Source organism: Botrytis byssoidea (assembly GCF_014898295.1).
Source record: "Botrytis byssoidea strain MUCL 94 chromosome Unknown BBYS_033, whole genome shotgun sequence".
Lineage (NCBI taxonomy): Eukaryota > Fungi > Ascomycota > Leotiomycetes > Helotiales > Sclerotiniaceae > Botrytis > Botrytis byssoidea.
In genome coordinates, this window is record NW_024065874.1 from 190,924 (window position 1) to 203,399 (window position 12,476).

At 44.2% G+C, this 12,476-nt stretch overlaps 4 protein-coding genes across 4 annotated transcripts; 2 read left to right on the forward strand and 2 right to left on the reverse strand.

Annotated features, from left to right (window-relative positions):
• Positions 1-562: 562 nt before the first annotated feature.
• EAE97_011100 (uncharacterized protein) lies at positions 563-4,096 on the forward strand (the record flags this gene model as incomplete). Its single annotated transcript, XM_038881615.1, has 1 exon — positions 563-4,096. One exon carries the CDS (start codon positions 563-565, stop codon positions 4,094-4,096), a length of 3,534 nt encoding a protein of 1,177 aa, XP_038727542.1.
• A 451-nt stretch (positions 4,097-4,547) lies between these two features.
• EAE97_011101 (uncharacterized protein) lies at positions 4,548-7,003 on the reverse strand (the record flags this gene model as incomplete). Its single annotated transcript, XM_038881616.1, has 11 exons — positions 4,548-4,685; positions 4,791-4,820; positions 4,898-4,937; positions 5,007-5,419; positions 5,474-5,547; positions 5,630-5,879; positions 5,953-6,062; positions 6,113-6,204; positions 6,269-6,308; positions 6,367-6,481; positions 6,596-7,003. The coding sequence occupies 11 exons, from the start codon at positions 7,001-7,003 to the stop codon at positions 4,548-4,550; spliced, it is 1,710 nt and encodes a 569-aa protein (XP_038727543.1).
• Positions 7,004-7,690: 687 nt separating this feature from the next.
• EAE97_011102 (uncharacterized protein) lies at positions 7,691-9,739 on the reverse strand (the record flags this gene model as incomplete). The annotated part of the gene is made up of 1 exon (XM_038881617.1): positions 7,691-9,739. One exon carries the CDS (start codon positions 9,737-9,739, stop codon positions 7,691-7,693), a length of 2,049 nt encoding a protein of 682 aa, XP_038727544.1.
• Positions 9,740-10,527: 788 nt separating this feature from the next.
• Positions 10,528-12,190, forward strand: EAE97_011103 (uncharacterized protein; the record flags this gene model as incomplete). Its single annotated transcript, XM_038881618.1, has 2 exons — positions 10,528-10,622; positions 10,684-12,190. The coding sequence occupies 2 exons, from the start codon at positions 10,528-10,530 to the stop codon at positions 12,188-12,190; spliced, it is 1,602 nt and encodes a 533-aa protein (XP_038727545.1).
• Positions 12,191-12,476: the final 286 nt, after the last annotated feature.

Sequence of the window (12,476 nt, forward strand, 5' to 3'; positions counted from 1 at the left end):
TTGTCTGATGATACTCAGACAGGCACATGGGATATCTTCATTTCACCCGTGTTTATACCTAAGGAATATAAGAACCGGCAAGGAATCATCACCCAAGAAGCTCAATTCGCGATGATGTTTCGTGAGGATACAAGCCTCAAGGGCGGGCAAATATTGAAATATCGGGCGCATTCCAATCGCTCTCAGTGTAAGGGAGAAATTGTGAAATACCAATAAGATATCCAGGAGAAATCAATCGGACTACAAGTAGGAATGTGAGAATACATTCCTACTCAGAACTGCCATGACAACTTTTACATCTTGGCAGTCTCTGTTTGTTGTTTCTTTTTTTCGAACTTTTACCATCATCTTTTCGTCTAATTTTCTTCGCGACCTACCCTTTACGAAAAGTGATATCGCAAGTGCAGATATTATGCCATAATATGAGGAAGTGCTTTTCACAGATATAGTGTCATTCGCATTCATTTAGATTTGACCACGGAGGGAAGGACGTTCAAAGCATCGAGCTTGGAATTCTGCGATACACTCAATTGAACATTTTGTACAATTTGATTTTTCGAATATGCCTCCTCCGTCTATAGGAGCGGAAGTTCCAGTAGGGTCCGGCAGTATACCTTTGGGTGGGATCATTGGTATTGCCATTGGCGGTGCTATCGTGTTGATTGTGCTTGGAGTTATAGCAGTCACATATGTAAGACGAAATCGTCGAAATGCAATCAGACTTCGCAGGGATAAAGTTCAAGATGACAAGAATACAAGTTCAGCTGGGCAAGCAAATATATCGCCGTATTCACTCCCTCTATTCGCGACCCCCTACCATTATCTACCGCCTAGGAACGTCCCCGGTGGGCGTGGTACGGCGAAGAATACAAGCTTTATTGATGACGATGACGATGAGGAGGATGAAAACGTTGTCAGACCGGGTACGAAGAGATCGTCCGGGCCTAAGTACCTCTTCCAGAAGCATAGATCTAGTATCAGAGATTCATGGCCACTGGCATCCAGGATTCAGACGCCAGCAGCTTCACTCTCCCACGCTCAATCAGAGAAAAACATACGAATAAACTGTGTCGCCCCACCAGGCTATGTTCTCCAGGAGCCGCAGCGTCCGAAAAGGACGTTTTCGAGGAAGTCTCATGTCAAAAATTCCGATTCTGTCGAGGATATCACAATAGTCAATGGGGAGCCTCGAATACCCCGTGGCGGGAGTCGATCTAACTCAGAGAATCAGTTATCATCAATCTTGAAATCAACATCTCAACGTCTCCGAGATACCCATAGACAATCTGTGAGGAGAAGTTGGAGCAATCTAGGGCGATTTCCAGGATCACCCCCCAAACAAAGACTACCTAGTCCACCTTTAAACAAAGCCACAGAAAGTAGAGAAGTTCTTCTTGCATCTGAATGCTCTACTTCAGCCATCAGTTTATATAGAGAAATGCAATCACCACGAACTCCAAGCCCTGGAAAGAGAGTTCCACGAGCGGCTGGTAAAGCATTCAAAACTCGAGGGCGATCACCGACACCATCTGGAGACTCAGATGATAGCCTTTGTGGCATTGATACACCCGATCTTGTTATTCCGGCGCAGCTAACTTCACCAAGCAAAAGTGGACGAAGATCCGAACAGCGCCATCAAATGAATCTTTCTCCTACCAAGGGCTCAAATGGAGAAGTGAAGACAAACCGGATTTTAAAGACATCACTCACAAATGATCCATTCTTCTCATCAGTTAAAAGGTCGAAAGTCATGCCATCTACTACAGTTCATGAGCCACAACCTCTCTCCATGAGAAAAGCTACTTTCGGGCAGGAAGAGATACGAGAGCAAGCAATGATTCATGGTGACTTGCCATTAAAAGACATTTCAGGAAATCAAAAAGGGCCACTGGTCAAGAAACCTCAACCCCCTCCAACATCAAATGAGCTCAACCCGTTCCAGTGGTCACCAAAAGAAGCTATGCAAACTCGACCCATGACAGCAAGTCCTAATAAGATCTTATCTAAGAGAAAGGGACACAAACGTTCGAATGTGATAAGAATGTCTGGTTTATCTAGACCAACAAGTGTTAGTGTGGTCCATGAAGAGTCGGAAGGGGACTCTCCCGGCATGACAATGATAATATCTCGACCAACTCTCCGTGTAGTCGAGCCAAGTCCTTCATGTGCTTCACTGGCCAGCCGACAGTCTAGTGCTATGCCTCGACCCCCGTCAGCTTCTACCTTCAATCCCAGTATCTCTGTACCCTCTTTGAAGCCAGGCTCACGACAGGTGTCATTGAGTCGTGAAGGGTCCGCAACACCACCTCCTTTGAGGATAAGTCCAGCTTTCAATATTCCACAACTCAAACCAGTGGAAAAACATACACCACCCGAACGCGAAGTATACACCCCTACTCCACCTCCTTCAAAAGTCAACTTGATTCTCAGCGCTCCTCCACTGAAGCCAATTGAACGATATAAATCTGGATCCTCAAACCCCGATGAATACTCCCCGAAATTATCAGTCTGTAATTGTTATGCCGAGAACTTGAAATCTGAAGTTGAATTCTTCAAACATGCTCGATCATCACTTGCTATGAAGTCCCAAGTCCGTCGTCATATACAGAACATTAATGAAGAAATCATAAGTCCTAATACCCCAACGGATACTTTGGTTTCTTTTCCGGCACTGCCTCCGCCAGAACCAGTCATAAAGGAAGACAAAATTCATCAACCTGATGTTCTGGAGTCTTGGAGGTTAGAATGTCCGCCATCACTAGCTAGCAATCCGTCGAATTTCTCCCGAATACCAAACTCGACCATCTCAAACTCAAGAGCAAAAAGCCCTAAGCGTATATCTTTCAATGAGATTCTAAATAATAGACCATTCAGCTCTGCACGCTTTTCTCAGTCCTTAACTAACACCTCGAACAACGCATTGGTTCTTGGTCCTAGACCCTTCTCGCGCGCAAATCCCCCGTCTCCATTGAATATTCCGTCCACATCCTTACCCGCACCGCCAGTCCTCAGCCCACCTTTACCAATTCCTGTTCATCTAACCGGACCTCGACCAGAACCATACAAATCTGGCTCATTTAGCACTGCTATGACCACTCTTGCATCAAATACTCCCAACTCCACTCGTGAGTCAATTGCTACGAGTATAGGTCTCTTGCGTCGAATGAACTCTGAGATTTCCTGCATCAGTGCTGGTGATACCGATTCTTCTCCGATGGTGCCTGGAATTGGTCTTGACTGGAGTGAGCGACATCTTACAAGCCGTTCATCTCGATTCTACCTCTCCATTGGTTCGCCCATCGATGGAGCAGCGGTTCCAAGTTATCGGTCCTCTCTCAGTATGCTCTATCCGAATTCATATTCTGCATATTCCAACTCGTATTTTCCTCAAGGAAACGACTCAAGTACCAGCGTCAACAGTATTGGCGAGAGACGCCAATCGAGGAGTGACTTAATGAACCCCAACTACGGGAATCTACAAGAGATACTTGAGGATATCAATGCGAGTCGTGAGGGAAGCAGAGGTGCAAGCACCAGAGGCAGTAGTCCAGCAGCAATGGGAAGACATGGATTAAACGTCAAGGAAAAGAAATTATCCTTGACGAATTTGACTATCCTTCCTGATGGGGGAATTGGTTACATGATGGACTATGACGATGAGGATGAAATTGTTATTGAACCCTTGTCGTTATCGAAAACAAAGACAAATATAGAAAAGGAAGTAAAAGGAATTAAAGAAACCAAAGATACCCGCTGGTCCGACGCAATGATTAAGCCTCTCACAAAAACCACTCGTCGAGAAAGTAAAATGGAACATCCCCGCCCCAAAACACCACCGAAGTGGGGATGGAGCCAAGCGGTAAATGTCGCAAAAGAAAGATTGAGTAGAAGTCCAACCAGGGATAAGGAGAACGTGGTAGATGGTGATTGGGATAGAGGAAGAGATAGTCCTGAGAGTCTAGGGCTGTATGATCAAGATGGATTCTTAAGAGCTTCACCGGAACGAACGACTGTAGATGCGGATGAGAGTGAGGAAAGTAGGGAAAGGGTAAGGCTAGCGGCAGTTAATGCGTTGACGGGAGATTTAATGGAGTAGAAGAGGAGAGAGAGGTTATCTGCGCACATAGTTACGTCATAAGATTTGGATATGTAGGATTTATGGAATGCATAAATACAATGTGAGGAGCGGAGGGGCGGAGGGGCGGGAAGCACGGAGATACTTGACTCCTTCATCGTGAAGTTTTCCTAATGTACAAGATTATAGTTGATCTTTACACCTCTAGCATCGGATGATTTCTATATCATGACGTCAAATAATTTATTTGATATCCCAACATTTGTCATTTTTGTTTATCATCTAGTTCATACATTTAGTCATCAATTTATATTACGCTGCTGGTTGGCGGCAATGAGATATTCAATTCCCTAAAACCACTTGAATCTTCTTTCTAGAACAACTATTCAATTTCAGGAAAACCGATCGCCGAATCTCCAAGAATCACAAATAATATCCAATTCCCACATCTTCATCCGTCTTCACCTCTACCTTAGCCCAAAGTTTCCTTTCCCAGTTCCTTCTCCAATACCTCAGTCACCCCTTCATCTCCGTGGATAAGAACCTCCGATTTCTTCAACGAGTATTTGACTGGTTTTGCAGCGTTAAAAATTTCGGTTAATTCTTCGAGCTATGATTTTATGACTGTCAGTCAAAGCTCACAGTTTATGGCTCTAAATTGGATAGATTGGGTTGGGTAAATGGGATTAAAAGAGAGCGGAATGATCGTGCTTACTGTTCTGCCTTTGGTTTCTACGAAGAAAAGCTATGCGGTATTAGTTGATAAGCTCTGTTGTGTGGCAAACGGGAAGGAAATTCAGACGTCATGGTAAGGGAACTTACGTATATGAACGCCACTTCAAGTAAATCCCAAAATATGAACCTGAAAATAATCAGTACATCTCTCAGAGCCCATTTCATAAGTCCCAAGTCAACGCTCAAAACAACTCACAAATAATAATACCTCCACCCCGCCCCACTAAACGCGATCCCCGTCACAAAAGTATTATAAAATCCCGCTACATTTCCCACTGAAGTATAAACGGCCATTCCCTTCGCTCGACTTTCATACCTCAGAACCTCCACCGCATAAAGACCCTGCATCGGCGTCCAACCCACCGCAAACACAAATGAGAAGAGGAAAATCATGGCGATTTCGGCATTAGACGCTGCTGCGGATTTTGCGACCGTGAGATGAGTGTCGGGATCGGTGGTTGTGTTCAAGGCGTTGAGGATTAGGATGATGAGGAAGAGAAGAGATATGAGGGAGGTGGAGATGAGAAGTTGAGGGCGGCGGCCCCAGTGATCGGTGTAGGCTGCTCCTATGAGAGCACCGATGAAGGAGAGGACTGATTGCATGCCTTGCTGGTTCCGATGAGTTGTGGATTTGACAGGGGGATAAATGAGTGGAATGCTTACGAGAAGTAATTGAGTGTGATTATCCTCTATTCCTGCACCCGCTAGCATTTGTGGGTAGTAGTAACTGACGGGACCTACTCAAATGTCAACCCTGAAATCCCACCCTATGATTCATTCCTATAGAACTCAAAATAAAAATATAAAAACGATACATACCATTACCAGTCCACTGACCAAACAGAGCAATAGCACAAGTTAGCATTGTACGATATCGAACTTCCCTCGAATCAAACAATTCTCTGAAATCCCACCACCGCTTATCAGCACCCGTTTTGGAGATTTCCTCCATCATCTCACGGAGTTCGAGTTGCACTAGAGGAGAACTGCGATCGCCTTCACCGTGATATTTTGCCATAATGTAGATTGCTTCTTCATGACGATCATTTGCTACCAGCCATCTTGGACTCTGTGTCTCATTAGCATCACTCTATAGAATCTCCCGAGCATTTTGTCCTCAAGGAGATGATGAAAGAACATACCTCTGGCAGGAACAGTACCGAGATGAAGACAATCCCCGAAAACGTCATCTGCAACCACAACGGTATTCTCCAAGCTTGAGATCCATTGATGTAACTCGTAGCATATGGTACTGCCAACTTTAGCACTTGATTTAAGAAGGAATTCGGAGCCAATACTAACTAAATGTCCCAGGTATAGCTCCCACGAAATAAAACGTCGTATAAACACCCGTCATCGCGCCTCGAAAAGATGGATGCGCCATCTCGCTTACACTATACATCGTGAGACTTGTCTGTTCTCCTTCCCTTCCACTTCAAATATTCAGTATGAGCTTACTAGGGTAAAGCAGAACTGGGACCCATTGCCGCGCCGACACCTTCGGAAATTAGTATCTTGAAAATTCACATGCCACACAAGTACTACCAGATACGTACCGAGCATAAATCTTCCAATCATGAAAGCCGCCAAGTTCTGACTGGTAGCTTGCACGATTGCTCCCACGATAATAACGCCCGCGCCTAAGAACATACCCCATCGTCTGCCCTTCCACTAACGCACTCATTTCCATTAGCACCTTTATTCCATATAATTTTCCCACCCTCTCATTCTCAACCTCCTCATCCCCCGTTCCTCCCACAATTTCAAAAGAGAGAAACAACCTACATCAGCAGCCGGACCTGCAAACCCCGCCCCAACCAAATTTCCAATCGTAAACATCGCATAAACAATCCCCGTCGCCGGTGTTCCCTCCGTAAGATCAAATCCAAAGTAACTCCTATACTGCGCATACGAATTGATCGAGCTCATCACACTTCCATCGTATCCATTAACTGCAGCGTTTAGCGTGGCTAGAAAAAGGATCACATAAAGTTGTCCCATTCTCCATGTCCACAGACTCGGTTTTTGTTTAGCCGTAGCATCTGCTAGGGCGATGTTTTGTACTGTTTGAATCGTGGTGGATTGTTCTTCGCGGTCATGATGACGCTGTTGTTCGCCACGAGCAGATGTATCTGCGTTTGACGAAGCTTTCCACGCATCTAATTCGGTATTTTTGGATACTGGTTTCGCCATCTTGAAACGTTAAATATGAAGTATGATCTTATCTATGAAAAGATATTGAAGTTGATCATAAAAGTGATGCGAAAGAATTTTTTAACAAAGCCCTCATCTGTTGTTTTGACTGTCATGGAATAAGGGAATTGTATTCACTATTTATCACGAATGAATCAAAGCAAAAGATTGCATGCAGGAAAAGGTTTATGCGTTTTTCGATCTCATCATGGAATGGTACATGACATACCTAGGCACAGGAAAGTAAAAGCCCGAAGTCTAAATCGGCACTCTTTCCCCCATGCAGCGCAAATTACTCGGTCGAGAAAACGCACGTTGACCGGTAATTAAATGATATATATGCACTGTAACGCAAACTTTACAATCATTGGTTTAAGAAGTCATAAATCGAGGGGCACAACGACGATCACTTCACCTTACCCCACTTTTGACGTGCGATTTTCAGGTAGATTCAAGTAAAGCGATAGGAATAGATATACATGAATGTAACGTTTCTGCTTATCTGAAAGGGCTATTCAATGCTGTTGATGTGGTTTGTATTGTGGGTGTGATCGATATACCATGCAAGCAGGAAGGGCAGGAGTATGGTATTTTACATTGGAGTCACAAAATAATGAATGTAATCTTTGCAGATGTAATATTTTGATTTTTTTTTCTATGATACATGTGTATGAGTTTTTTATGCCTCTAATCCCGACTACGATTGGGTGACCAACGTTTGAGGACAACTTCACTCACTTTGTATTTCCCAAGTAATTCATCAACGCTATTTTCCTTGACGTTTCCATCAACAGGCGCGGGTATATCCACGTAAACCAAAATCAAAGTCTTCTTGACCTGTGTAATGACTCGATTGATGCAATGCATCCATGACCAGCTTCTCTCCTGTTTGCCTTTCACATAATTCTGCAAGAATGGACCACTAGACCAGTAAGGATCACTGTATGATGGAAGGATCAAAACAGCAAATTCGGCATGACTAAAGACTGGCCCACGATTATAAAGTAGGTAATCAACCGAAAATTTTGTACCACCACGCACGACCCAGCCTAAAGAACGAAAATGATGATAAACAACATAGTTCACGAGGAATGGATCATCTGTTGATAGACTCGGGTTTGAAGTTGGCGGGAAATAGGACGATTTTCTGAATAGTGAAAACAAGTCTTGATTTGAAAGTGCGAGTTTAGTGACGGGATCAAGAACAGTCAGAGCTCCTAATCCGTATGAGAGGAAGAAAGCCTCTTCCATTGTTAATTGAAAGTGTTCTTGATCTTCAATGACCATATCCTCATCCAGAACCAATTCAGAGATTGCCTCTGGCTTCTCTTCGGTACTTGTAACAGCACGCTCAGGACTTGGTGGTTGCGATGGCAAGAAGGTGGTTTGTTCCACAGTCGGGGAAAATCGAACACTCTTCTGGCGGTCTGATACAGATGTAGATGAACCATTTTGAGGTACATATCCATCAGATGCGCTGTTCGGAACAGAAGCAGTGGAGGCTGGTGTCAACGGTGCATCGTTGACATCAACGCTGGGGGCGATGGGTATTGAGCTGTCAAGGAGTACAACACTTTCTGGTGTTGTAACTAAGCTGTCATCAACTTCAACCAATGTTGAATGACTGAGGTGTTCCTGCGAGTGCCCATCTTCTTGGGTACCAGTATCTAGTTCAGAGGTTGCGGAAGCATCAGTTGCAGAGTTTGGGAGAGCTAGCAATTCCTGAGGACCCACCGGGGCTGAAAGTACATGAGGCTTAGATACTGAATTTTCAACAATTGTGGTAATCGTTCTTGGAAACAACAGATCGCTGCTGTTTTGATGTCTCAAAAGATTGAGTTCTACGAGAGAGTTTGGCAGTGAAAGAATACTCAAGGGTCCGGTAGGTGCGATGAATGACGCGACATTTGAAGATGCAACCTTATCGGCATTTACTGCACTTCGAGACAGTGGCTCTTTGGTGGTTTGGGTCTTTACAACCTCAACAGATGAGTTGGGTAAAGCAAGAAGCTGCATTGGTCCAATGGGCGCCTCCGATAATGTGGTGCTAGTGAAAGCAACATCATCTGTGCTATCTAAGCAATGCGAAACAGATATTTCAGCAATTGCTGCGTTCTGATTTGGCTCAGCAGAAGCGGGAAGATTGTCAACTTCGACCGTTATGGTCTCTTCAGATGGTACAAGTTTGGTCTTTGATAATTCTTTTGCTTGTGCTTCTGCCAATAAAGTCTGATCAATAGCTTCTCTTTCTTTTCTCGCCCGCTCCCACTTGGTTTGTTGACGATCGGCACGACGTTTTCTTGTAACGTCCTCGCTTGCAATCGCTTTTGAAACACCCCGTCGCTTTTTCTCTCGCGTCAGCCAACTCGGTTCACTGCGACTCAGACTTCCTTTCCCATAGAACCCTTGCTCCCAGAGTCCTCTGATAGATCGAGAGTCTGTTATATGAATGGATCGTGTTTCAGGTGAGAACCATCCTTGATAAAGGGTATCAAAATGTGATGAAGGACGATTGATTGTCTGTGACAACCAAACATAAAGAATATGGAAAAGTGAAAGGGGATTGTGGGGTATGAGAGTAGGAAGAGGAAATGTTCGAATGGGAGCAGGAAGCCCGTAGAGTTTGTTCAATTGCTGAAACTTAGAGGGCGGTCTAGGTCCAACATGTTTTGGTTTTGTAGGAGTTGTGGCCTCAATTGGAGCACCGGCCGGGGTCACTACATTTGTGTCTGCCATGGTTGAAAGATGAGACTATCGTGAGGTCATTGCGATTTCCTATGAAACAATGGTTAGCGACTGTTGGGTAGAATCTTTGAGCCAATTGAATCAAGAATACATAAATATTTGCAATGCTCAGATACCGTTGTAGTCTTCTCCGAAGAGAATTGAGCGTACAGAGAGGACGAACAAAGTCAGAGCCGTCACTCTAAGCATCGAATTGAGTCATCACCGCATTGCATGACAGTCAAATTGAATTGAGCTGTCTAGATGGTATATTCCAGATCAAAAGTGTAGAACGAAAGGAATCGACAACTTACAAATCACCAGAACTCTTCTCCTTCTAGTGGGAGAAGATGTTGTGGTCGATGAATTCCTTGGAAAACAATTGTGGTGGTGTTGTTGAAATTGAGAAGAATAAATTTTTTTATCGAGGAAGAAATTTCGAGTTTTGAAGACGGCACTAAATCTCTTATCGGTAAGTGCCGCTTGATCCAAGCTCCTCTGAGCTCTATATACTCCTCGCATATCTGATGCATAAACGCATAATTTAGTATTACGTAATCTTCACGATTCAAACAATATTTGTCGGTACGAGCGCGAAGAAAGCGTGGAACAATTTTGTTTTTGGTCTGAGACTCGATTTCTATGTCTTTCCATAGAAACCCCTAACATCAACCTGACTAGACCATAAGTACTCCATTCTTATTCGTACTGCCATCGATGGAATCGGGCGGAGGAACTCTTTCTACTCTCGAAAGCTCTTGCTGTTAACTCTAGTTCTGGCAACTGTCCCGCGTCTTGAAATGGAAAAGGAAACTTTGATATACATCATAGCCGTGGCATGTTGGATTTGGTATTTCTTCATTCTACTCGTACAAGCGATTGGCTCTACTCAATTGTAAGATTTCCATTTCATACTGCTGTAGCCCCATTGTAATCTAACATATCTTTCCTTTAAGATTTCGCTACTACTCTTCCGTTCCCAAGCCTGCCATCTCTCCAAACTTAGATAGCGACGACATTCCCCAAATTACTATTTTACGACCAGTGAAGGGACTAGAGCCACAATTATACGAATGCCTCGCGGCCACATTCAGACAGACATACCCAGCGAATAAGTTAACAATATACTTCTGTGTCGGATCGTCCACAGATCCCGCATGCCCAGTTCTTCAACGTCTGCTGGCAGACTTTCCCGAATTCGATGCCAAAATTTTCATTGAAGAAGAAGATCCCAACCTGAGCGGTCATGGAGGAGAGATTGGCAACCTTGGACCCAATCCTAAGATTCGAAATATGAGTCGCGGATACAGAGAGGCAAAGGGAGACATTGTGTGGATCCTCGATTGTAATGTCTGGGTTGGAACCGGTACTGCTGGACGAATGGTCGACAAACTATGTGGTTTGAAAGCAGATGGCACAAGGACAACACCATATAAATTCGTCCACTTGTTACCATTGGTTGTGGATACAGTTGGAACCAGCACGGGCGGGGAGACTGAACAACTTCTCACAGCTGGCCAACAAATTACGTCTACAAATTCAATGGCCTCTAACATTACAAACGTTCCCAAGAACGAGTCTAATTTTGATGCAGGCGCAAGAATTGGTGGTGGACGTTTTGAAGAATCCTTCATGGCGTCGTCGCACGCCAAGTTCTACACTGCAATCAATACGGTGTCAGTTGCGCCATGCATTGTTGGCAAATCGAATATGTTCAGGCGCTCTCATCTAAACTACCTCACCTCAACTTCTCCTGATTATTCTCCAGGAATAGACTTTTTCTCGGAAAATATTTGCGAAGATCATTTAATTGGAGACTTGTTATGGCGAAAGCAGGTACCGGAAGAGGAGGCTGGAGAAAGGTGGCACAAACATGGTTTGGTCCCTGGTGACTTGGCTATACAACCAATGGCTGGTATGTCAGTTCGAGAATATATCGCACGCCGAGTACGTTGGCTCAGAGTTCGAAAATGGACCGTTACACTAGCCACATTTGTCGAACCTGGTGTTGAACCCCTTTTATGCTCAGCCTATGGCTCTTTCGCAATCACAACACTACCTTGGTTTCATGAAAATTTAAGTGTACCTCAGACATGGCTTGCTTTTGTCTTGGTTTGGTTATCAAATGTTGCCGTGTGGATGACTCTTGATTGGTTTGTCTATGCTCACCTTCATTCTGGTGCATCTATTGAGCTGGATGCAAATACGCCTTCCTTTGCACGACCTCCACAGACAAGATCGAGAAGACCCTTTAAAGAATGGGCATCTGCATGGCTTGGTAGAGAAATCCTTGCCTTACCTATTTGGATATGGGCATGTCTTGGTGGAACGACAGTAATGTGGAGAGGGAAAAAGTTCCGCGTCAATCTTGATATGAAAGTCATCGAGATCAAAGGCGAGCAAAAATCATCCACTCCTGAAATCGAAAATGGACGAGCGCACAGTAAAGATAGACAAGATTGATTATCCTTGTACAACAGTCAAGTACTACCCAATAATAATATAATATAATATATCATTACGATGTTGTACAGCATTTACATCTTGGCTTCGCCTACAGCTCGTAAATCACTAATCATAGCCAGTGACATCTCTTTACATATATCGGCACAAGTGCGAATCCGGGGCCCCTCAATCTGCAAAATAGGTCCGATCGGAGACATTGGACAGATGCCATAAAAATAATTCCTCAAATCATCGCGAAATTGCGACCCATTTTCCCATAGGTAGGGCTTCGCGAGCCATTGCC